The sequence below is a fragment of the Corvus kubaryi genome, unplaced genomic scaffold (genome assembly GCF_017639235.1).
Source record: "Corvus kubaryi isolate FWS band 111438036 unplaced genomic scaffold, C.kubaryi_AGA036_p1.0 37260, whole genome shotgun sequence".
Taxonomy (NCBI): domain Eukaryota; kingdom Metazoa; phylum Chordata; class Aves; order Passeriformes; family Corvidae; genus Corvus; species Corvus kubaryi.
Window position 1 is genome coordinate 1,803,453 of NW_024581077.1, and position 26,496 is coordinate 1,829,948.

The 26,496-nt window shown below is 37.6% G+C and overlaps 1 protein-coding gene and 1 long non-coding RNA gene across 9 annotated transcripts in view; one reads left to right on the plus strand and one right to left on the minus strand.

The window, feature by feature from the left end:
- The window catches only part of LOC121662649, a 787,841-nt gene that overhangs the window by 601,257 nt on the left and 160,088 nt on the right, over positions 1–26,496 (minus strand). The gene's annotated exons all lie outside the window — the stretch shown is intronic.
- GRM5 (glutamate metabotropic receptor 5) overlaps positions 1–26,496 on the plus strand; it is a 247,690-nt gene that overhangs the window by 94,810 nt on the left and 126,384 nt on the right. For all 8 annotated transcript variants that reach the window (XM_042024013.1, XM_042024016.1, XM_042024014.1 and 5 more), the window contains one exon: positions 15,610–15,859. In XM_042024013.1, the coding sequence (XP_041879947.1) occupies positions 15,610–15,859 (250 nt within the window). The remainder of the gene's footprint in view (positions 1–15,609; positions 15,860–26,496) is intronic.

The window sequence follows — 26,496 nt, forward strand, 5'->3', positions numbered from 1 at the left end:
CAACTATTTTCTGCCATATCTCAGAATGCTGGAGGCAATTTGCTATCTCCCATGTATCACAGGTCCAGGTTCTGTGCTTTAGAGAAAGGTGAGAACACCTGATGCCACTTTCAAGTGACAGTGTATTGTAGCTCTGCAAGGGCAAGACACCGTTGCAGATATCCTCCTGGTTATTACCTGAACATCAGGTTAAAGGCATGATTTTAGCTCTAGACCTTGCTAATAATTGATTTTATTAAACCTTAGAGAAAAAATTACTCCCTGCATTTTTACTCTCCTTGAAGAGAATTCGGAAGAATTTGCTTTAACCAAAAGCAAATAACTAATTTCACAAAAGCATAAAAAATGTGTTTTGTTGTGAAAGATAACATTGAGATGATCACAGCAGGTCCTTCTCTGTTTGAAACCTTCAGATGTTGAAAATCAATTTGGAATTTCATGGGAAGGTTTAAATATCTAATCTTTCTGAAAGGAGAGAGGCATTGAAAGTAAACAGACTTTGGTGTCAAGAAGGGTATTGTCACATAATAATATATTACGGGTAAAATAGGGATAACAAAGATATTGGCAGATACCTAAATAAATCATGTAAAGCATGTAGTATTTTACAGGTAAATAAGAAAAAAACATGTAAAAATTTTAAAAGGTAGAATTTAATTTTTTTTCTTTCATACCCCACAAAACAACCCAGAAAAGGCAGAAAAGTTTTCAGAATTTCAATCAGAATTTTCTTCCTTAAACTGCTAATATTGAGAGAAAATCAACATAACATTGTTTACTTTTATGCAGGGACAATACCCAAAAGCAACAACCTTTCATTAATGTTGCAATATATGGTAATGAAAAGCTGACAAACATTCAGGAGTTCACTAACACAGGAACACATATAGAGAGGAAAGTGATCAGTTGGAGGCCAGCAGGCATCATTGCAGATTTCCACCTGCCAGCCTTGTTAATGTTATTTTTTACTGATTTTTGCAGCTTATTGCAGTCATTGGTTAAAATTGCCTCCATTATTCATGTACTTTCCAGAATTACAAATCATACACGTGCTGTGGGGATAGGGATCTTTGCAAAGCAGTTTTTCACGTACGTACCAACAAAGCCCAGCACAAATCTTCTCAAACATATTTATCGGAGAATTAAAGCTGTTTGCTAATAACAAATTGGAAATCTGTGGTGCAGAAATATTATGCATAACCTTGTAAATCAAATTAACTGGTGTTCCTTCTTTCATACAATAAATTCCATAAGGAGCATCTGTTCAAGCTAGTGCCTGATGACCTGGCAGCAGATCAGAGAGCTTTCTGCTTCCTGCACTAATTTTGGAATCTGGTCCAAGTGGGAACATCATTACTTAAAGTCAAATCTATTTTACACTGAGATTAACATACTGTGATACCTGCTCATTGTGGTCCATTACTCCTTCTGCCATTTGATCACTCAGCTGTGGTGTGTTCAGTGGCTCCTCTGCTCACTCTTAAATGCTGGCACATTTCATAACATCGACATTCCACACTTCTGTGGCCTTTTTTAAGCAAACACACCATTACAGCTGGTGGGGTAATAGAAATGCAAAGAGGTCTGAAAAATCAGAGATGTTTGCCGCAAGAACTGATCTGCTTTTTAACTAGGATTTCATTGAATTCGACAAGAATACTAATATTGTGTAGACAATGTAAAAGTTATCAGAGACATATCTGTTTAAGACTGAGGATGAATAGTGAGGGCAATGCAAAGGAAAGTAATGAGTTCATCGTGTCCTCAAATAAGAAGGGAAAATGAGCTTTAGATGTAACTGACTCTAGGGACAGATCCAAGGTGAAATTCTGTTATGCACCTCATATGTATATATGGAGATGTTGTCTGTCTTTATGGTAAATGTTTGTTTGAACTGTCTAACATAAGCTAGAACTGGGCTTGTAATGATGGAGTCACTCGAACGGAGCAATGGCTACCTGAGGCTTAGGGTCTGGACACATGGGTATGAAGGACTAGGAAGGCAACAGACACCTAAACCATACTGAAATAAGAGGCTAACTTTTGCCCTAGCTGCTTAAAATTAAAATTAGCTAGCTTTGCAGAGTCATCAATTTCAAATAGTGGAGGATCACATAATATTCCAATGGTCCAGCTAGTCAGTAGTCAACAGTTTTGACTGTAATGCCAATAATGAAAGGGATACCAGCCACTCTATAACAAACCCGTTAAATCTTCACAGCTGTTACTCAGCCATCTAAAAGAAGATAAAGAAAGTACTCTATCATCTACAGTTTACATCATATTCCTTGGGAGAATTTTTTATTTTTCTTTCATCTCCCCTGATGTAAAATCAGCCAGTAGAACCAAAAAAGCTCACAGAAATGTGGGAGAAGAGGTTTCTTAATATATGCAAAGATTTTCTAAATAACCCAGTTCTTTCACTGGAACCTAATAGTATAAAATTTCCTAAATCTAGTATTGGATTCCTTCTCTGGCTCAGTTTCCTACCCTTATGTGGAGGACTAAATAATTTCCATGATGACACTCTTACTAGAGCTGGTAATTTATTTTTAAGGGTGAGAAACATTCTTTTTCAGGTCCAAAATTACATTGAACATTTGGTCAAAAAATACCATGCAAATCAAGAAGATTTTCTTTGTGAGGAGAAGGAGGGATTATTTTCTTGGAATTAGATTAGTGAATGAGAATGGCCAGGTTGAATGCCAGATTGGAAGGAGCTTTGAGCAACATATCAGGTGGAAGGTGTCCCTGTCTGTGTCAAGGAGATTGGACTAGATGAGCTTTGGAGGTCCCTTCCAATTCAAACCACTCCATGATTTATGATTCTACAATTTAGCAAGTTTTGGGTGGGTTTCTTTGGATATCTGAAAATAAGGCAACTAAGTAAACTGAATTGTGCACTCTGCAGCTCTAGTCAACTCATCTATCAAAAAAAAAAAAAAGAAAATATGTGTAAGATATGTAGGTGCATCATCTCCTGCAGTTGCTGGTTCCACTCCATTTGCTATATAGGGAACAAAGGCAGCAGCCAGGAGGATGGCTTCAGATACCAAATGAAAGGGTTAAGATCACAGTTAGCAAGTGCTATAGTGGGAAATTTATCTAGCACTCCTTTATAAATAATCAGTTGTCTGACACTTGAGAAATACTATTTTTTTATCTTAATGTGTCTTTATTTCCATTCTCATTCTTTGATTTTCTTGTATATTTAGAATTATCTATTTCAGAAAAGGTGCTCTCTTACCCTGTCTTTTTGTTATACTTAACATGGTGTGGCCAAGATCTTATCAGGGGCCTGTAAGCAATATTTAGTACTAGTTTTGCTAATAATAATAATAATAATAATAATAATAATAATAATAATAATTAAAGATACACTGTTAAAAGGTATAAATACATACCAGTTTATCTAGCTACTCAGTACTTTGCTTTATCAGCAAAGTAATATGTAAAAAATCTTCCCCTCATCCCCTTCCTGTCACCTTTCTTTCTCACTGCTACATATTGTTATGTATCTGTGCCACCTTTATAGGAGAAATTTTCTTTAGTTATTACCTCATATGGACACTGCCTGTTACAGTACACCATGGTCAAACTTTTCTGAAAATCAACTGCTCCTGTGGTGTGGGTTGATTTTTATGATCTCCATTAATATCTGAAGTCAAAACAATGTGCCTGATGAAAAGGACTTTGACTTCCCCAGTCAGCCTTGAGCCTGGCACCTGATAGGGAGCCCAGATGAAATTTAACCTGAGGCTAAAATCATGAAGAACCCTTTCATCTCTTTGTACACAGCACTTAAAAATAAATAAGTAAATCCAGCGACTAAGTGTGGTTTTGTTTTGTTCTTTAATAATTTTAATTTTATTTCTTTCTCCCTCCTCCTCATATTTACCGTGGTGGTTTTTTTCATAAAAGATATTTCATAATGAAGTGCTTCACTGTTTATGAACACTGTCACCAAATGCAATGTCAGGTGTTTAAACAGGTCCATGAAGTTTGCAAGAGACTTCTAAGTCGGTGTTTTTTGAAAAGGGAAAAATAAAAATGAAGCTCTGAGGCAGCTTTAAATATGGACTGAGAAAAAAGGTCTTTTGACATCTCAGTCTATTTCCTGCTTCTTCTTTCTGTGTGCTCAGGTCTAGATTTCAGATTAATTTATAAAATTGCACAGGGAAGGTCTCCTGCCACAGCCTTTTGGACCTAGTCGTGCCTTGTGGATATCTCTGAATGGAATGTAATATTAACTATTTTTCTACCCCTTTAAAAGTATATGTTTGTTCTGGAATGAGATAAAAATTAACATCAGAGATTGTTGGGAATACAGTTTCTAATATCCTGATTTTTTTAAATTGCAGCCCTGAAGGAAAAGTAATTTTTTTTTTAATTCCTAGAAAATGGAAATCCTGTAAAGAAAAAGACTACAAACATTGCAAATCATTAAAATATTTTGGTTTTGCATTACAGAAAGGAATGTTTTGTTTTACAGAATAATTTTGAATATTTTGGCTAATTTTTCAGAATTTTTGGTTTAACTATGACAAAGAGAACCTGTCTCTTTTGCCCAATTCCTAGTCAAGTCAACAATATCTTTAGACAACTTTACAATGTTTCTGTGTCCTGGCTGGCATCCTCAGCATTGTCCAGTTAAGAGCCATTTGCAAATTTCATTAACATTGAAATACCTTTTCAGATCATTAAGGAGAAAGCTAATATGATGGATGACAGTGTTTAGCACACCACATGAGGCCATCTTATTCAAACTTGAGCATGTTGCAAAAGTCAAAAAGAACTTCAGGTTCTCTGATCACTTTGGCCCAAGGACTTTTACTCCGGGTCCTTTCAGGGGACCTCAGCACTCTGGAATAACTGCTTATGTTTTTAGTGCCTTCTTAGGTAAAACCTATCTAAGGTGCATAACCTTCCAAAAAACTGAAATGAGGTTGCACTCATCTGCCTCTTCTTGAAAGAGAAACTGAGGAAAAGCTCAGCCAACCATATTTCACTTCTGCAAAAAATAAACAATTCTCTATAAGGAATGAGTCCTTTCCTTCCAGTGTCATAAAGAAGGGACAATGTATTCTTAAAAATAAAGCGTATCAAGCCAACCTAGTATCCAGTTCAGAACATTTGAGTGGAATGAGTTACTTTGTCTTAAAACCATGTACTAAGTAGATATGAATCTAAATTTGCTGTGTTAGGTGCAAAACAGAACATAAATCATTGTTCAAACTGTATTTCTCACTTTCTAACAGGAGACATAAGCTCAATGTCTTTCTTACAGAACTTCCTTGATTCCATTTTTAATTATGTTTCTGACAGTGATTTGAATTTATGATAAACAGCATATGGTTATTAAATCTGTAAAGAGTACCATGTTGGATGACACTCCTCCTAGAACAGAATATTCTAATGCTTAAATACTGGATGAAGAATGATTGACTGAGAAGCAGTTCTGCAGAAAACAAGACCTAGATAATTAAAATGGATCACAAGTTAAACTTCAGTCAACAGTGTCATTCCATTTTTAAATAAGGTAATATTACTATCCTTACCTTATCCTTAATTATTATTACTATTATTATTACCGTTATTATTACCTTTTAAATAAGGTAATATTCTACTGAAAGTATAAAAAGAGGTAAAAAGTTTTTGAGGCATGAAATAGTCTTTCAATTCTACTCTGCCCAGGCAAAGTACAAGATAAGAAAGTACCATATTTTGAAATGCACACTATCCTGTCTGGACAACATAAACTAATTTGCAATCACTCCCAAGAAAACTAGAATCCTGGAGTTGTCTAATCTTTAAAAAATAATAAAATATTAAGTGGACATGTGGTGGTTTTCTTAAAAACTGCTGAGGGCTTCTGAAAATATCAATTTGAGAAGCTATTCTCATGTTTGATAGAAAATATTTAATAAGGTCAAATTCAAAGAGAATATAGAAAAACAGGTTAAGAATGAGGGATGGAAAACTTAGGAAAAGACTAGTTTGGCTTCACAGTGATTGTTCAAGGTAGCCATGAAATATCCACTACTGTTGGGAGCTTCTAAAACAAAAATCATTATGTAATTTTTAGTAACTAATTATGCCTTTGCTATAGGGCAGCTTAGTCTGAAATTCAGCAAATCACAGAATCACAGGATGGGTAAGGTAGAAAGGGATCACAGAAGGGTCATCTGGTCCAATCTGCTCAAGCAGGGCCATCCCAGAGCACGCTGCACAGGATTGTGTCCAGATGGTTCTTGACTATCTGCAGCGAGGGAGGCTCCACACCCTCTCTGGGCAATCTGTTCCAGAGCTCGGTCACCCACACAGTCAAGAAGTTCATATTCTTACCTTCCACCCTGTTCTATTTTCTCTTTCTTCAGTTTCTGCATCCCAAAGCTGAGGATCATGGTGTTCTAATGATATCTGCATCCACCTTTACCCCAACAATCTTAAATGCAATTTCGAAGTATTTTTGTAAGATTCAATCTTTGTTATCCACCAAGAGCCAATGATTACCCAACATGTTCCTAAAATGAGAACATCTGCAAGAAAGTAGCTGGCCCCACAGTATAAGTCTTCTCATCCTATACAGTGTACTCTACAAATTATAAATATACCCCAAGAAATTTCATATTGCCCACTTCAAACTCTTTTGACAAGCACTCCCAGGAAGTACAATCAACAGACCTGCCTTCCAGTTACCACACTAAATATTTATGGATTCCTGGTAGACTTCTCCATTCTCCAAGTTCATATTGAGAGAGTCACAAAGCTAACTCTTTTACTAAATGAAGGTTCTGAATATGAATGTGCATGATCATTTAAAGTCAAAATAAGGTGTAAGTCTTTGGAGTAGCCTTGCCATCATCTTCAGCTACTCTTGGAAAATTTCAGGTGTTGATTTGTAAACAAATGTTAGACAAACAGTGATTGTTGCTGCAAAAAACATGATGTGAACATTATTACAACAAAGAAAAAGTGAGTTTTTGTGAGGAAAAACTGTCATGTTTCATTCAGTCTGACCAATGTAAACGGTGCTCTTTTACTGCAGTTATCCAAGTTTTCCATAACGTTTATTCTTGCACCACCGCTGTCAGGGAAATGTTTGCCTTCATTTCACATATGAGGACATAGGGCAGAGAGAAAGGCACTTAGCAGAAAACTCAAGATTAATTAAAGGCCTTCAAAATCTAATAATCCCTGAATTATGCTTCCTTTTGCGGATGTCTTCTGGTATTGCTCACCTACTGCATCAGCAAAATAGGACATTGTGTGTATTTCAGAAGACCAGACACAAACCGTAGCAGAGTTAAGAATTAATATTACATGAAGTTATGTTCCAGTTTGTGAATTTACAGAAGTGTAATGTTGTTCATTTGTAGAACGGACCAACTCTTTTGAGAAATATAATAATTAATAGCCTAAACCAGAACTGGGACTAGGTCCAAATGCCAGTGAATAAACCCCAGGCACCTGAACTCCTGAGGAATTCACCCACAATGAAGGATACGAATCATAGATCAAAGAGTTCCCACTGCAAAGCTCTCTCCTTTCTGTCTTAGCCTTTGTCTTCTGGAAGAAACAGCCTGCAGCCCAATACTGTCAATCTCAGGTGTTCTCATTTCTATCTGAAAACCAAACAAAAAATGAAAAGTATAACCCTGAAGGAAAATGAAAGAAAAGTTGAGCATCTCTGGAGTCCACTAGGAACTGTTCTTTTATTAATGGAAATGTCTTAGAGTCAGGTAGACAGAAAGAGCTATTTCCCCAACAGAAAGAGCAGAAAAATCTTAATCTCTCCAGTCTGAAAACAAGGAGAGCAATCAGAGATGGCAGCATGTTTCTGCAAGAGCTGTCAGACTTAAAATCCTCTAGTAGACATTAGCATCATGTAGGACTTCAAACATTGCTCCGTGGACAAGGGCCACAAAGCTGCAGACATTCCAGTTAGCAGGAGGGATCAAAGGAAGCATACAGAGAAGGCTGTTTCCACTCTGTTCCCTTTGCTCACATAACAGCAATGTTTAAATGAGTTTCTCTTTTAAAGTTATGAGGTGATAATTTAAAAATAAATAAAAGTGTGGTGCATTAAACTGTGAAACTAGGTCATCATTATCTTGAGAATTTAATTTATTATTTCAAAATAGCTCAGAGAAGATGAGAGAGAAGAGACTTTGATATCAAACTGATACTTATGAGCTCTCTTAGATGAGGAGATAATAAACAGATTTGTTTAAATTAATTAAGTACAGTTGTGTTTGGGGTATATTATATGTTACATCTCTAAAATGATTTAAAATTTGGTTAGTTAAACAAATACCTTACAAATAGAGCTGGTCTAAATGCCTTTGGATGAGAACTCCTAATCAAAAAATACCTAGTAGCTGAAACTTAAAAACCTCACAGAAAAGAGTTAATTAATTTCCTGATTAAACATATTAAATTTATTTTTAAATGTCAATATATTTTGTATATTTATTTTAGAAGTAAAAATAGTTACCTGATTCAAAATACGTTTGATTTTACTTTACATTGCAGAAAGTAATATGAATCTTATATTAAAATGATAAAATGGTCATTATCAAACCAAATATTATCATTTCTATACATTATTTCAGTAGATTGAATTTTAAGATTTAAGAAAGGAGGGGTTTTGCAGTGGGGATACTGTAACACGATGTACCAAACAAGGAGGCCGTGGAAAAGAAATACAGATGCCGACAGGGGGGCTTTGATTAGCAAACATTTTTGTGATTATGAAAACATTCCCTGTCTTCAAATGTAGAAAACTGATAGCCTCCAAACTCTTCACAGGAGATGGAATTAATTTCATAGCTCGTATGACATCATGGTAACTAATGTTTCTTTATATTGATGCATCTTGAATTGTAGTATCTGAACTTACCAAGCCACTGGGGACATAGGCAACCCTTTGGGGTCTGAGTTTTATGGATACTTGGCAGTAGATAAATGCTGTTTGAAGAGCTTTCAGTTTGAACAGAAAAGATTAACATCTGAGAAAAGATGTACATGATTCTCCACAATCCTATGGAGAGCTAAGGATAGAGTCCTAACTGCAGCCGTCAGTGGTTATGCGCCCTATGAGGCCTCAGATTTTAGATTGCATCCTCCAAATCACTTTGAGACTTTCTGTGCTTACAGAAGGCAAGTATAGCAGTTTTAAGGATGGAGTAGGTAGCGTTCTTAATTTAATCGCTGAGGGAATTTTTGCCGTGTGCCACTCCTTTGCTTAACGTGGCAGAGAGAGGGTTTCTCCAAGCCCAGCCAACGTTGCCTGTCTGCTTCACTAGAGAAGCAATTTCTTTGGAGAAACCTTCTGTCCATACAAAGGTGTATACATGTTTATCATTTCTTCCCATTAAATTCAGGCTTTCATATTTAACATTTTATGAGGAAAGAACCCAAAGGTCCTGAAGTTGCTATCTAGTACTCAAGATGATTGAAGTGGAACAGCCTAGTCCACTAGTGATTATTAAGGAAAAAGTCTGGTTGGAAATACTGAAGTGGAGTATATTTGGAGGAACTATTCTCATTTAAGTTGTTTTTAACGGGTTGCTTTCATAATGAACTTCTAAAAGAAATTTGTATTGTTTTACACATATATGTTTAATATAGAAATGTAAATCCCATTTAAAAATCATTTAAATAAAGTATTTGGATGAGATGCAAAGAAGTTGGGTTTTCTTTTTTTTTTTTTTTTTTTAACACACATAGACAACTCCAGAATTTCAGGCATATGTGTTTTGATTTCATTTGGTTTGTACCCTTTAGAATAAAATAACACTCTATTGTCATGTTCTATTTGCAGACATAACTACACAGAAGGCTGTGATTTTGATCATGTTGTATCAGTGGCATGTGGTTGCTCCAGCTGCTCGAAAGACTTGGTTTATGCCCCTATTCTTAACAGTGAGGTACTTTAAAAGACTCATAGTGACAAGAGTTAAATGTGGACAATATCTAGTAGGTAGTAGCAGGTCCTATTGGTGTTTTTCCATGATTAATTTGAATTGTAACAGTCAAAGACACCTCTAACATTTCCATTTGGGAAACACCCCCATATCCTCAACTTTCAGGAAGATCATCTTGCTAATCAATCAATGTGTTGCCTTTCATAAATATGCTCTAGTACTCCCACATGCATTTTCAAAATTGTACCAAAGCTATACCTTGTCTTTTTATATTTCTGGCAAAGTTCATCCTTTTGGTGCAGATGGAAAGAAGTGGAAGATGAAGCTCTGTATTCCCTTTACTTCTTGCAAAACATATACTGCAAATTTTAACCTGACTTGACTTCTTTTCCGTGGCTCAGATACAGCATAGAATATTATTCTGATTTGCTCTTCCTTGCCTAGAAAAATAATGAGACCATTTCTGCGTAAATAGATATGGTTTGTGACAGGTAGGATTATTACCAGCCTAATGAATGACATAATGCATTTCTTCTGTTTCACTCAAGGCTCCTCTTCTTTTGCTTTGTGAATTTTCACTGTGACCTGCCAAAAGCAATCCTACATCTTAAATCTCTCCTAAAGATTGATGCTCATCTATGGTCACTGAAAATCTCTAAAACCAAAGAACTATCTGATAACAATTTGCATGTACAGCTATTGATGGAAACAGCTCTTTTATTCAAAAAGGCATACATGACATCCCAAAAATTCCTGGGCAGGAGAAAACATAGTTTGTTCTTCCATTTGGCAATAGAGACTTTTGATCTCCTATTGATAACTTCTAACGTGATACGGCAGATGTCAGTACATTTTGCTAATTTTAAGAATTAAAATGTTGTTTTGTTGTGTAATGCACATAAGATCTTAATGGTTTGTGGTTAGGGAGTTTAATTGTCTCAGTTGCTGGGCAGGAGGGGAAGCAAGAGCCACCTGCAGTTTGCCTGACCCTTTTCTACCAGATTGAAGTATTATTATGTGCTTTACTATATTAAGCTTCATCTGGAAAAAAAGCACAATCTGTTCTTTTTAAGCTTCTTAGTAGTTTCTAGTACTGATTCATGGGAAGTGGAACCAACAGATCGTTATAGTTAGACTGTAGGTGGGGACGCATATGCTTGAGTTTTGAACAAAATTCCAACTCTGAAGCGGGGATAAGTCTTTTGCATGATGACATCATTGGTTTTAAGAAAAAAAAAAAAACAACATGAAGAGACATATGGGAGTAGCTTTTGACTGGGCTTAGGGCCAGACTTTCAGGTAGGCAACATGCAGGATCCAGGCTGGTATTTTAAAAGAACTCAGCTGCCACTTGTTGCCAAGAGGACACATTTATGAAAACCATCTACTGCTAATAGCTCTGATTACAGCACCACAGACAAAGTTTCAAGAGGACAGGAACATCCACTAAAAAACTGTGATACCTCCTCTAGCAGAGCCAGTTGCAGTATAAAGGTGCCAGTTTCCAAATACTGAAATGGAGATGGAGTTTGGTGGGGCAAGGGGAGCTGAATTTAAATTGACCGTACTTGAGCTCCAGCTTGTGTTGTTTGCGGAGTCTTTTCTGCTGAACTGGAATGAGGCAAGCAAGAATAAATAAATCCCTCCCTTATTTTTAACATTTCCTTTGGAATTTTCTTTAAATTTAGAAGTGGAAAAAAAATAGATACATGGGTAAATTCATGGATGTAGGCAACTTTCATCATAGGGGACTCACAGAAGAATGTTGGTTTGTTTCCAGCTTAGTTCTGAATTAATTTTCACTTGGAAGTGAAACTACCAACTGCATAAGACATCACCATTGCCCATCCATTTGAGCAAATCTTGAAGTCCCTATATCCTTCTTCCTGTGTCATAAACCTTGCTGGACAGTGTGAACTACCCTGTTGCTGGAAACTTGCTGTGGCAGTTTTGGTAGTACTGCTACAGGTATACCAAAGAATCATGTCCCTGAGGAGGCCAGTTCCATTCAGAAAGCTGTAGATCTTCTTCCACTGTGAACCTCACATCTCATCCTCAAGGAAATGACAGAATGCACTTTACCTGCTTTCTCGCTCTCATTCCTTCAATGCCACATGTATATGTTTATGCACATACATGTTTTATTCAGAAAGAAAGAGCCCAGAGGAAATGTTTCTTAATTTGTGATGCAAAGAAATTTAACAGAAAAGATTTTTGTTTTCCATCAAGGAGTGTTCATTATCCCCACAGTATGGCTCGTACTAGATATACATCCCTCATCAAACCACTTGCACAACAGGAGAATTCACTATGAATAATTAATTGCATAGAGTTTAATCAGCAAGGCAAGAGCACCACTGGTGTATTTTTATGAGTGTCTTGAAGCAAAGCTGCTTTCTGTTTTCATCAAATCTCCCTTGAGCTCATGTCATAGAGCTGTAGTTTTCCCAGTTGGAGACCTCAGTGACTCTCGGATTTGGACTGCCAGGATGAATTTTCTTCCAAAGAACCTAACGTTTTCCTAAGTACCCCTGGTAGTTTAACATGTTTCCTATGATTTTGAATGACACATAACTTTCTATATGGTTTCATAAAATCTCCCTGTCTTGATGCTTGATGAAACCATGGTGTTTGTGCTAGAGCAGACTTTATTTGATTGGAAAAGAGTTACTAATGCACTTCATGCTCACTGAAAGACCTGCTATTTTTTTAGTACTGTAATTAAACCTAATCTCAGGTTTATAGCAAGCCTCAGGATAACAGTTTGTATGCTTATACCACTTTCAAACAAATACTGCAGTATTTGGAACATAGAAGATATGCAGTTCTGTAAGTCAGCTGGACCTGCCTGGGAATTTTCCACTGAGAGTTTTTTGACAGAGGATGAGACCTTCAGAATTTCAATCTCTTTGGGTATCATAATTTAACACCAGCCAGCAGCGAAACACCAGGCAGCTGATCACTCACTCCCCCACTAGCAGGATCAGGTAGAGAATCAGAAAGGTATAAGCTAAAGAACCCATGGTTTAAGATAAAGACAGTTTAATAGGTAAATAAAAAAGCCATGCACACAAGCAAAGCAAACAAGGAATTAAATCACTTTCCTATGAGCAGGCAGGTGTTCAGCCATTTCCAGGAGAGCAGGGACCCATCACATGTAATGGTGATTTGGGAAGACAAACTCCATCACTCCAAACATCCCTCCCTTTCTCCTTCTTCCCTGCACTTTATTTACTGAGCATGATGTCACATGGTCTGGAATATCCCTTTGGTCAGCTGGGGTCACCTGTCCCAGCTGTGTGTCCTCCCAGCCTCCCAGGCACCCCCAACTTCCTCGCTAGTGTGACAGCACGAAAGGTAGAAAAGGCCTTGGCTCTGTGTAAGCCCTGCTCAGCAATAACAAAAACACCTCTATATTATCAACCCCATGTTCAGCACAAATCCAAAACATAACACTGTACTAACCACTGTGAAGAAAATTGACTCTACCACAACCAAAATCAGCACATTGAGATATACAGTTTTTCCTCAAACGTTCATGTTCTGTGGCAAAGATTGACAATGCTTCTATGTCCTGTTAATTTTCTGTTAGAAAAAGTGAAACAGAACATTTAATATTGATCCAGAATGACCTAAATAAGAATAATTTTAGACAAAGTAGTGTATTTCATGTCAAACAGCCTAATTTTATTTTTGCAGTCTTCAGGGTCTGCTGGGAGTTAAATATGACTGACACACGTTTTTCCTTCAGACTGACTTTGGCAGCTATAATACATATTTCATGAGACACCATGGTTTTGACCTCTAGCTGAACTGTTTCAGCATCCCATAGGAATCACTTGATGCTCATGTACCACAGGAAACACAGTTTGCCCTAAGGGCATGACACAGGGGGAAGCACTGGACACCTGATTTACTTCTCCCAGGAAGCACTGCAACAACTGAGTTTAAAACTCAAATGACATTTTGTCCAGGCACAATTTGCACAGTAATGTGGTTTCCATCAGGCCTAATCACAGCAAGGAGGAAAATGAAAGTTTGTTTAGGTGGAGACACCTGCATTCAGGTTGCCATTTTGGTTGGGTGCAATTTGGAAATTTAGTGGTCTCAAGGTCTCGGTGATGCATTCCTGATGCAAAAGGAAGATAATGTTATTTCCTGTCTTCTGTTCTTTGTGTCTTTTAACCATTTGGATGGTAAGATCCTAAAACTGAGGACTGTTTTTACATTCATATTCAGTGCTGAGTGTAACAAAGCCTCTGAGCTGTTGCACCAGAGTGATAGGGATGACTCCCCAGGTGGGCAAGCGGAATGCTTCAGGGCTCCTATGTCCTAAGTCAAAAAATCCAGGTGACAGTCCAAATCTGTGTCTGATTCTCACTGCTTCACATACATTTTCACTGTCAATGCTCCTATGCACTTGCAATTCTGCTGGTAAGAGAAAGAATTTTTCTTACAGATTCTTCCATTTGCAAGCTAACAAATTTGTGAAGGATAAGCATTTTCTTGCAACATCATCACTTTAACACTCACGTCTTATTAATTAATTAAACGATTTTATTTCTGTGGAATATTACTGAGGGTTTAAGACATTATTTTTTTTAAAGATTTCCTGCCTCAGAGGCCTTCTTATTTAAATGAGACATGAAACAGACTTCAACAGCCAGATGGAGGAGCACAGGCAACCAGACACACAATCCTGGTCAGGATGACTGTCAGTGGTACCAGTACCTCCACTGTTTTAGCACTGCAACTTTTAGGTAGGCCTGGCAGTGAAGAAAGTTTCTGTGGTGAGACAGAATAAAGGAAAAAAAATGTGTCCGTCTGTTAATATCTATTACCAATTTATTCCCATAGACAAAGAAGAGATTGAAAGAAAATATGAAGTTCTTCCTACTGGTAGAAATTAAATTCAAAACAAACAAAAAGAAACAAGCAAACAAACAAAACCAAAGCAAACAAACAAACAAAAAATCCCCTATGGAAACCCAAACAAAACAAAACAAAACCACACCAAAAAAAAACCCAACAAAACCAACCAAACAAATAAAGAAAAAAAGAAAAAACACTAAAGCACATTCAGTTCATCTGTGGTCTTGTGATCCATGTAATGCTAATCCTCAGTTTTATCATTCACTCTCCAGTAGAAATTTTTCTTTCAACAAAATTAGTTTTACCTTTCACTCTAACTAAAAAAAATGTTGCTTTCCAGATTGCATTATGAATTAGGTGGTGTTATGAGATTTTTGTTTTTGCATATATTTAAAATACTAAACTTAAAAATTAATTCTCAACATACATTTTTTAACTTACCAAAATAAATCACAGAGCATTTGATCACATTTAGTCAGTTTAAGGGAATCAGAAGAGACTACCATTTGCATATACATTGTTGTACATATTTTGGACCAGATCCTCACAAGTAGTGAGGTACACAACTGCTGAAGCCTTTGGCTTCAGCAGAGATGCAGGCACTTGAAGAGAAGTGAATTTTCTAGGAAAATTTGTTGATCTTGTCTTGAAAAATGGATTAATTAAAAGGTTAAAGTGATATTGTTAAGACTGGTACAGTGATCTCTGTGCAGATATGTAACATACTCTTTAAGATGTCTGATGTTTCCAAAGAAGAAAAGCCACTGCAGATTTTAATATATGCATTTGTGTTTCTGTTTACTTTTAGGAAACTATGGTGAAAGTGGAATGGAAGCTTTCAAAGATATGGCTGCCAAGGAAGGGATCTGCATTGCACACTCCTACAAGATCTACAGCAATGCTGGCGAGCAGAGCTTTGACAAGCTGCTGCGAAAGCTTCGGAGCCACCTGCCCAAGGCAAGAGTGGTTGCCTGCTTCTGTGAAGGCATGACTGTGAGAGGCCTCTTGATGGCTATGAGGCGCCTGGGACTCGCTGGAGAGTTTCTGCTGCTAGGCAGGTGAGTAATACTGTGCAGTTATAGCCAGCTGTTTTAGTCAGCAGGGCAGAAAAAGGAAGACAGTCCAGTCAAGTATACATAAAACACAGACTCATGGCCTTTCCTATACCTGTACGTATCTAAAAGATAGGAAGAAATGTCAGCTGTGTCGCAGCAGTAAAAACGCTACAAAGACATACATCATTCTCATGACATGCCAGGCAAACACAAGTCTGCTTGGCCAGTCTTAGCAGCATTGTGGAAGGGAAAGCTGGGGCACAAATCTTTGGTCTATATCACCTGCTTTGTTCACTGCAGTTTAAAATGCATTGTGTACATATACAGCCTGAAGCTGTGTTTCATTCCAGTAATTCTGTGTTAAGAATTGCTGATATGGCCTCTGGGTGTACCTGAAATAGAACTTCCTAAAACAAAGTTTGCTAGCTATCACCTTTTCTTCCTGAGCCAATGTGCTGATGTGCATACTTTCCTAAGGGCAATATATAGGTAATCCTTTCTCTTAGCTGAATGATATCAGTGTTTTTTCCTAACTACCAAAAGAAGAAAAGAAAACTCACTTAATGTGTGCTCACCCAGAAGGAAAAGATCCTGGGCTCATAAGCAGAGAAGTAAATTATTCATGTGAACCCGAAGGGATCTTTGCATTTGCCCCTTATTCAACAAGTGACTCCTAAACAAGACAGGAAAAATGATGTATTGAGCACAAAATGAAGTATACCAGGAGTCAACTAATGTGATTCACTGCCTTTCCAGTGCATTATTAGAAGCATGACCTGGTGTTGCCCCAAGCATGAACCCTACAGGAGCACAAGTAAAATGGTGTCAGTGAAACCAGAAGTCATGGTGGGACCTGCAGGGAAACTTTGAAGGACTGCCTTGGACAGCTGGGAGACTGAGTCTGTCCAACTGGGAGGACACCAACCTCTGTTCCCAGTCTGCCCTGTTGCATACAGCTGCTCTTCCCCCTTGGGCAAAGGGGAAAACAAACAGGCAAAAACAGTGACTCTTGCCTCTGCCCTTACTCTGTGGCGTCAGCCTGCATTTTGGCATTTAGAGATGGCAATTCCTTAATTCTTTCTCTGATGTATGGCAACTGTCTCCACCCTTCTTTTCACATACATTTCATCTGTAGGGTCTTCCATGGACTAGCTTGGTCCATTTCTGGACTGACACCTAAATGGAGCACAATCCTCAAGGTGCGATTCACCTAAACATTTATGCACTTCCATGTAGCCATCAGGATTCTCTCTACAGTTAATCGAGCAAAATAGGACCTTCTTAGGACCCTTGTTTGTAATGTGTTTCAAGTAGCTCAGAGAAATTATGTTCTAGAAAGAAGCTTGTACAGACTCTCTCGATCACTAGCTTTGGTGGAAAAGCCAACTTTTCAGTTGTTCAGAGTAGATTGGAACAAATGCCACCTCCACTATCTCTAGCTGAGTCTGGTCCCATAGGATGTTTGCTATCTTCTTCTGTCCCCAGAAAAAAAAGTGTCAACTATCTGCAGCAGTATCCAAATTTAGAAGCCAGTAAGCATTGTTTTCAGAAAATATGTTGGCCCTTAACTACTCCAGACTCCAAACTATAAATGATTTTGTTTGGGATTTATGTACAACAGTGCTAAATTTAGCCCTCTGGATGCTTTTATGAATAAAGACTTCAGGAACTGCTGACTGTGAATAGGAGTGGAGCAATTCAGATTAGCTCTTTCAAAAAAACCAGAGTCTAGAGAGAACAGCCTTTGAGGCTTTGCTTGGGGTTTTTGTTTGTTTTGTTTGTTTTATTTTGTTTCTTTGTGAACAATACCGGTTTCTAGCTGCAGTGGGAATTATTATGAGTAATTATAAGTTGTTATTTAGTATATGACTTCCATTGAGTAAATTGAAAGTGATAGCTTCTCTTAGAAGCCTAAACTGTAAAGTCTTTCAAAGTGAAACAAAAATCCTTAATTCTACCTGACCATTTGGCATGTATCCATGCCTGTGGCAGAACTACACAATTTAATTGTGAAAAATGTAACACGAACTGGAAGTGTTTACAAAGAAAGAAAAAGAAAAGTGTAGGAATTTTTTTCTATTCTTTTTATTTATTATCAGAGATCCCAAGGTAATGGCTGAGAAGTGGCTACTCAGACACAGTGGATGTCCCCATCCACTAAATACTACATCAGACAAGGACAGCTGGAGAGATATAGTCTCTCTCCATATGGCTCTGCACTTCAGAGATCCCAAGGATCTTGAGGCATCCCATATTTTTCAATAGATTTGTTTCCAATTTGTTATCAAAATTAGCTATAAGACAGGGAAAAATAAAAAACCAAACTAACTAGCTAGTTTTACCCACTGAGGACTTTTGTTAGGCTTTGAGCTGCCCTTAGTTTATAGAGCAGTTTTTTATGTTTCTGCCACACAGCAAGAATCATGTGTAGGGTGTGGGAAGTTGTGGAGTGACAATGTCCCACAAAAATGTTCATTCTTACAAGAATGTTCTCCTTCCAATATGGACTATCTCTAGGCTTTGCGGCAGAGGGAAAAGAAAAAAAGCTAAAGAAAAAGCAGGGAACTTGCAAGAAAGCTTCTTCATGTAGATGGGGTGTAAGACAATAATATCATTGTCCAGTGATTACCTGAGTTCCTGTAGGGATTTGAAGCTCTATTTTCCCAGATCTTATACAAACAGATTATATTGGGGACCTTTTTGTACCTCATTTATAGGGGGAAAAGACAGTAGGCAAGATTTTGAGAACAGATGGTTCAGAGAGCTCTAAGGGGAAAGAGCTACATCTGAAATTTAAGAAGGCTCATGAAATTAATTTTTCTTGCAAGGCTATGCAGGAAAATGGACTAGGATAAGATTTATACCTTCATTCATTGTCTGATCCTGAAGTTGCTCTGGGCTGCCCATTCAACTGAGAAGGTTATAAAAGGACATTCCAAGTGTAGTGAGAGTGCCTGTCACTGAAATGCAATGGGCTCACAAGAAAAACTCCATCTACTAATGAATACTTTTTTGTTTCTCCACAAATGCTTCTGTCTTGTTAAGTGGAGAATTATTTTGTTTCTTTTCCAAATGCGCGGAAAGAACTAAAGTCACAAAGCCACCCAGTAGCTTTATGGGAAACCACAATAAATCAACATTTCCACTTCCTCTTAGCTTTCCTTTTTGTTCCATTTTTAATTTGGATTCATCCGTGATATTTTCAATCTTAAGCCTTGCAAAATATTGGGATTTTTTGAAGCTATGGATTTCTCACAGCACCTGTTTTATGCTCAGATAAACAGAAAATGGATTGGCCAAGGAGAGTGCATAGCAGATAAATTACCTTTTACAGCCCCAAGGGGAGAAAGAAGATATCTTTCAATAAACGCTCCACTCTTGACCTACTATGCAGTTTCTGAAATTGCATTGCTTGCCTGTGACAGATATGAAAGGTGGCATGTCATTAATGATTGTAACATTCCAGAGCTTTTTGATTCATGGAAAACATTTTAAATGCTCACCAAATATTTACCTCATGCATCTTGAAGAATTGGACTTAAACCTCAAATATAAAGGTGAGTGTCCTGACTTTCAAGTGTGAAAAAAAATGTTATTTTAACTTTACCATTATTCAATTTAATTGAGATATGGACACCAGGCTTCACCTGTTTGTCCTCACTGCTTCTGTCATCCACAGGTCATATGCCAGGAGATACCCTTACAGACAAATTTATTCGAGAATAAATAATACATTCACATAGCAGAATAACTTTATATCTGTTATGAAACAGGTTCCATAAGTAACTATGGAGTATTAATTGTGTAGATATAACCAGTTTGGTTGTATATGACTTTCAGCTTTTCCTCATTTTCTGTAATATTCAGACCCAATAGCTGAAAGTTTCTTTCTTGTGGTATCCTCACCTTCATCCTGCTCCTCTTGACTCTTAGTTTCTGGTCTTAGGACAAAATGTCTGTGTTAACTCTCTACAAGGATAATTTTATTTGATGCCTTTCATCTGCAGGGATTCCAAAACATCTCTCAGAATGACTAAGTATCTTAGTGCTAGGTCACACGATTCTTCATAACAAAATAGAAACTATTAGCTGCAACAGGAATTATGAGTATTGGATATTACTGTCCTAAATAAAATGGGTTCAGAAAACACAATGACAGCACTGAATAACTATATTCTCTTTTTGCTTGCTGGAGTTAATTTATCTTACATCAACTAACACTTTTGGGATGGGACTCGGCATGGTGCTGGTGACAGCAGTTGGGGATTGTTACCAAGCAGCAGTTGAGACTCTGTTTTGGGGCAGAAGAACATTAAGATTCATGGATGTAGTCACTATATGTCTTTTACCTCTAGACAAGAGAACTTCTTCTGGTTGATTTGTTTATTATTACAAAACAGTTATTGTATGAACCTAAAGAGCAGAAGACAGAAATTTTGCAAAGAATTTGTGATTCCAACTGCAAGACAGTTTTTTCTACCTAAACAGGAAGAGAAGGGAAAGGACAAGGGCATTGGAATGGTCAAGCATTGGAACAATTCCCTGCCCAGGGAAGTGGTGAAATCACCATCTCTAGAAGTGTTCAAAATGTGTGTGCATGTGGCACTTGGGGATAATGGTTTAGTGGTGAACAGTTGGACTTGATAATCCTTAAGGTCTTTTTCAACCTTAATGATTCTGTGATTCTAAAGGGAAAGCAGAGGTATAAAGAGATAAAAAAGGCTTGCTAAATGTCTCCAGCTTCCAAAAAACATCCTGCAAGCAGTACTCATCTTCAGGAAATTATTGGCACTTCCATTTGCTTCATATGTTCATGTATGCATATGGTGTGTCAGATTTACTACTGTATTCACTTTCATATCTGATTTAAAAAAAGAGTTAATTAAGATTATCCAGACTTTCTGTTGTACTAAATGATAAAATTATACACAATGAAGAAAAACATTTATCAGAGATGGAAATATGTCCCTAGGCTGTAGTACTGATTCTGATTTTCAGCTGTCCAGCTGAAGAAATGTGGCCAAAATTTATCAGTCTGATTTAATCTCTACATGACTCTTAGATACTTAACTGAGCAAGGATTCACAGAAATAATATAAAACCATTAATTGGCTGCAGTATCTATAGCAAAGGAATGCAAAGGAATGGGACGTCCAGAGCTGCAGGGCATCCCACAGAGTTTCCATCTTGTTTGAAGTACAGTCAGGACTTGATGACTACATGCTGTAATGTCCTTGCAAAAATGAAGAACCACATCCTGCATTTTCAGGATTCACTCTGCTCTGTGATATGTGAAAGTCTGTCCATTGGGCTGCCTCAGGCTGTTCCTCTGAAGCATGCCATGGCTGCAGAGCATGCCCAGATGAAGGTGGCTAAGGGCAGGACACCACTTCTAGCAGTGTGATGATCACAAGAAATTGAAGTGAGGCTCTGCAAGAGGGAAGAAGGACCAATGAAGCTGTGCCCATTCTTCTCAGAACAACACAGACATTCTCCATCACAAATCACTTCTTCTAATAAGATATCTGCCTACCTCCTGAGGAGATGGATTGGAGGAAATTGTTATTGATTCTATGAGATGTTGCAGCAAATGAGCTAAGTAGAAGGTAAGTAGTAGAGATGAGGATAAGGAGGGAGAATAAAATATGGAGAAGCATTTGTTCCTGGGGGTCCCAAAAGTAATTCAGCTGATAGGAAACTCAGCAATATATATGAAGGAAAGCTGGTTAGCAAATAAAAAGGGCAACTATAGCTGAAGGAAAATTAAAGCAAGATAGATGATCTGAGGGAAATGAGTTCTTCTCAAAAGTTTAAAAAGAAATCTTTTGTGAGATTTTAAAAAGTGTCTGTTGGATGAAGAAAAATCTAACTGCAGAGGATGTAGTGATTTCCTTCCTGAAAGTACGCTGTGTGGTGTGGGTTAACACACCTTTTTCTATCATTGTACAAGTCCAGCTGGTGAAGAATTTCTTGTAAAAAAATTAGGATATGAAATTTTGTAGAACTGAAATGTGCTCTAAATTAATTTTTGGTTATTTGTGCTGCTTCAGGGAAGTATTAATCAGACAAAATTCTTCTATCTAGAATAGTTTTTACTGTCTAACATTTGACAAAACTGTGGAAGATAGATGCAAGATAAATGTGCAGATCTCTCCTCCAGGGACAAAATAAGCAGGTGAAAAGGTACTTTTGGAGTACAATAGTGCAACCCTAACATGTATGAATAGTCTGATCCTATTTCTTCAATCCACAGTAGCCAGGAGTCTGGTGCAGCCTCACCTGAATGCTGTTTCCTATAAGAAAACTGTCTGCTGCCCACTCATTTATTTATCTCTGTTCTCTTGTTCAGGCATCAATGTGTAACCCAAGAAAGCAGGTATCATTGTATATGTAGTAATTAAATACTCTGTAAATACCAGCATTAAGTCAGAATCTTCATTGATACCTGGAAAACCAGGAACTTAACAGCAAAACAAAAGTTTGCTTTCTGGAGCTGTAAAAGAGATGAGGGAAGTGAAAAGTTTTCTTCCCTCCTGTATCCAGAGTCTTTAGAAATAAAGCAAACTAGAGGGTAAAAAATCACTTGATTTTGAACAGAAGCTCTGTGGTCTCCGTTTGAGGCAGCCTCATGGCTCAGAGACCCTCAGGGTGAGCAATAGCAGTGGTGTCCTGCTGCAGATGGAAGCAGTGAAGTGTTGATTGAGGCTGTTTGTGCAGTGAGTGAAAAAAGCATAATTTCCTTTCCATGGCTCAGACTCTACAAGCTATGCTTGAGGATTTCAGGGAGACAAGTGAGGCAAACATATTAAACATATACACTGAGAGCAAATCAATCTGCCTGACTTTTTAAACTTTCTTGTATGCCTTTAAAATCCATTTGGCTTTTTTTTCTTGACATCTATCTGACCTGTTTCTAATAAATATTGCATCTTGCAGTCCAATTTCACAGTTACTAATACAGATCAGGTAGTGGGGGATGGGAGTAAGCTCTACACCTCTTTGGAAGGACATCTTCATTTTGCTCTTTCAGGAATGATATGTATTTCTTGGGGTGGGGAGTGGTGGTGGAGGTGTGGAAGTGGATGTCTACCATGGCATCAAGCAAACAATGAAGAATTTCCATGTATTGGCACATAAGCACACCTCCTACACATCTGAAAACGTAACGTTAGAAAATACTCTATTCAATCAGAACAAAGCTCCACCAAACCAGTGTGTTGTTTCTGGGAGTGGTCTGCAGCAAATGAATGGCAAAAAGTGACACCAAGCAAAGTTCTCCTGGAGAATTTGTGGTTTCTTTGTAATGAAAGCCCTTGTGGTCCTCTTTGTGGCCCTCCTCAGGACTCCCTCTAACAGGTCCCCAACCTTCTTATGTTGGGATCCCAGAGCTGCAAGCCACACTCCAGGGCTTGCAGGTGAGAGCACAGTAGAGGGGGAGAATCACTTCCCTCAATAAGTTTTTTCATGCATCCTCACCATGCTTCTTTTGATGCAGCCCAAGATAAGTTTGGGAGTTCACGTTGTTGGGTCATGTTGAGCTTCTCGCCCACCAAAAACCTCAAGTCCTTCTCCTCAGGGCTACTCTCAATCCATTCTTTGCCCATCCTGTGCTTGTGCTTGGGATTGCCCCTTGCACTTAGCCTTGTTTATCTTCATGAGGTTCACACGGGTCCATCTCTCAAATCTGTCAAATTCCCTCTGGATGGCATCCCTTGCCTTTAACCTTTTTGTGACATGACAAATCATGTGTGTCCAATTAAATTATTTACTTCCTGAAGGATCTGCTCTTTCACACCTACAACTGGCATTAACAGCCAAAGGAAGATAGCTTTGTTAGTTAATATATTTGAGTAGAGCTGTGCCTCATCACTGTAGAAAAAGACAGTGGCTCAGGATGTCCTTCAAGTCTTTTACTTCTGCACTGGTTCACCTCTACCCATTCATGCTTGATCCATCTTTGGATAGATCTGCTTAAAATCTTTCAAAGATAAAAATTACACAGCCCTCTCAGGCAACTGCTTTCTATGCTTAACTACTCCTTATACTCTTCCTAATGTTGAACCTACAATTCTTTTAAGCCCATTACTCCTTGTCCTACACATGGGAACAAAGGAAACCGTTTCTAAGACTACAATTTCTATATTTGAAGGCTTATGCTTACCCTCGTTCTGCTTTGACAACTTTCAGTATGAACAGAAAACGTTTTACACTTTGGAATAACATGAGATCTCTATTATCCTGGTGGAAATGAGGCACGAGGCAAAGTACAGAAAAAGAGACGTCAAACAATCCTGAAGAATTATATAAGGTTTATTTTCATTGCAAAATGACAAATTCATGAGATGACCTACACTGCTGAAAAATAGACAGTGTGGCAATCTCAAAAATAACTCCATATTGCCAACAGACCTGTGCTTGCAGTTCTTGAAAGCAAGTCAGAGGCTTTGCTGGGAAACTGTGTTCATTTGTGGGTGCCTCTCTGTTCTCACACAAGAGATGTACACTTCTGATTTTATATTCGAATTAGAAGCTCTACTGTATTCCACAGCTTATTAAAATTCAGAATGGGAGAAGCCTATGGGTGGCTGACTTAAGACTGTTCTCTTCAAATATATCTTCTGAGAGTGATAGGCAGTGATCACAGAGAATTTTCTGATGCGAGCCTATTTTGAGAATGAAAAAGACTCTTCCAATTCTAAGAAAAGGAATCAAAAATACCCTTGGAACAATGAAGACATTTTCTATTCAAGTCTGAGAAAAGATTAGATGCTTTCTTCTCAAAAACATAAATTCAAGAGGTAAAAATAAATTAAAATCTTAAACCCCAGCATTTTTATTCCACAATTTGCTGTAGACTACATGGTAAAATGTAACTTTTAAAACATTAATACTAAGACTAAAAATGTGATCCAGTATGTATTCATAGAAAAACTTAAAGGTAGTTGGAACAGGATGAAAATTAGCATTATGCTTGAGATTTTCCGATCTTTAGAAAAGCTACAGAATTTTGATTAATGAAGTTAAGTGAACCTGAAGTGGTCTTTATTAAAAAAACCCCAATCTTGTTTCTGCTCCTTTAGAATGAACACTGTGACAGATAGAGGTTTGCTGTAAGGTACTGATTAACACTTAAGATCTGTTTCCTTTCTGCTGTCCTTCTCTGTAACAAGTGGGTACGATATTTTCTGTGATTTCTTTTTAATTCTCTCTTTTTCTGATTTATCTGCATCATCCCAGAGTCTACACCCAGGACTAGTTACTCGCTGAACACACACAAACCACACACACGTCTGTATACAGAGAAGGTATTTGTGAAAGGGAAAGACCCAAGGGTTTGTAGCTCCGAGTAACTCTGTCCTGACATAGAGCATCTCTTCCAGATCATGGGCTGCAGGAACAGTCTCCTAGCAAATCTGCCCTCAATTCTGTCCATGTCTTAGTTTCTTAGTTACAGAGATCCTTTGTGTAGGTAAATCATAGAAAAGTGTGTAGTTGATAAAGGGGAAGAAATGCTGGACCACTTGGGTAGTAATTGCCCAGTTGTCCCACCTTCACAACTCCTTTCATGTGTTCCATTTTTTGATTCGGGAACTGTGGGACTCTGAAAGGCAGGCAGATTCTTTCTGCAACTTCACACGTGAGATGATTTAGTTGTACTTAAAACACCTGGAAGATCTAAACATAAAAACATTACCCACAAAACAGAGATTTATACAGATGAACCCATCTCGCTAACACTGGTGAGTGGTTATGGAAGAGTATTACTTAGAGTAATGAAAACTTCTGACTTGTAAACTTGTGGTGTAATTCATTTTTCTATCACTCTATTAAAGTGACAAAGCACACACAGCAGCACATTTCTCCCTCACTATGGCTGAACTGATAGTTTCTAGTGAAGCCATTGTCTCTCCAGAGGTTAAGGCTGAAGGCAACTGACAAGGTGAATGAAGCACCGAAACTCACTAAACCTCATTCTGGTGGAATTTAGTCCACTCCTGCCTTGAAAAGACATTAAAAATCATGACAAGAATATACTACTACTTTCAAGAAGACCAGATAAAAAAGCCTTATTTCAAGGAATAAGGCCCAAACTGAATTTGGTTGAGCCTTTTCATATTAGAAATATGTAATAACAGAATTGATTAAAGGAACGGTATTTTAATTAGGAAGTTAAAGTTAATAAAATAAAGTCTATATTTGCTAGGGGGTCATACTGTTCAACCTTTATTCATGTTGATTACTGACTATGAAGGAGGTGAAGACTGAATTATAATGAGCAAATCATCTCTATCCTGGGGGAAAATATATAGTTATAAAACATGGTGATTTAATACATTTTAACTGGTATGTTGTTAAGCATTCTGTGTCTTGAAGTGCTGATATGCACAAATCAGTGTTAATCTTGCATGCTGACTCTTTTGAAAAATGATTGGCTAATTATATGATTATGTGATTTTTAATATAGTTCTACCAATGCATACAAAATGGAACATTATTTCTTGTATCCTAGGAGTTAAAACATAGTTAAATACATTTCTGTTTTAATAATTTCTGAAAATCTTCCTGTGTTCAAAGGTTTCAGACCTTGGTTAAATCTGTTCACTTTTCCTGCCAAATGTGCATCACCTGGATGCTACCTG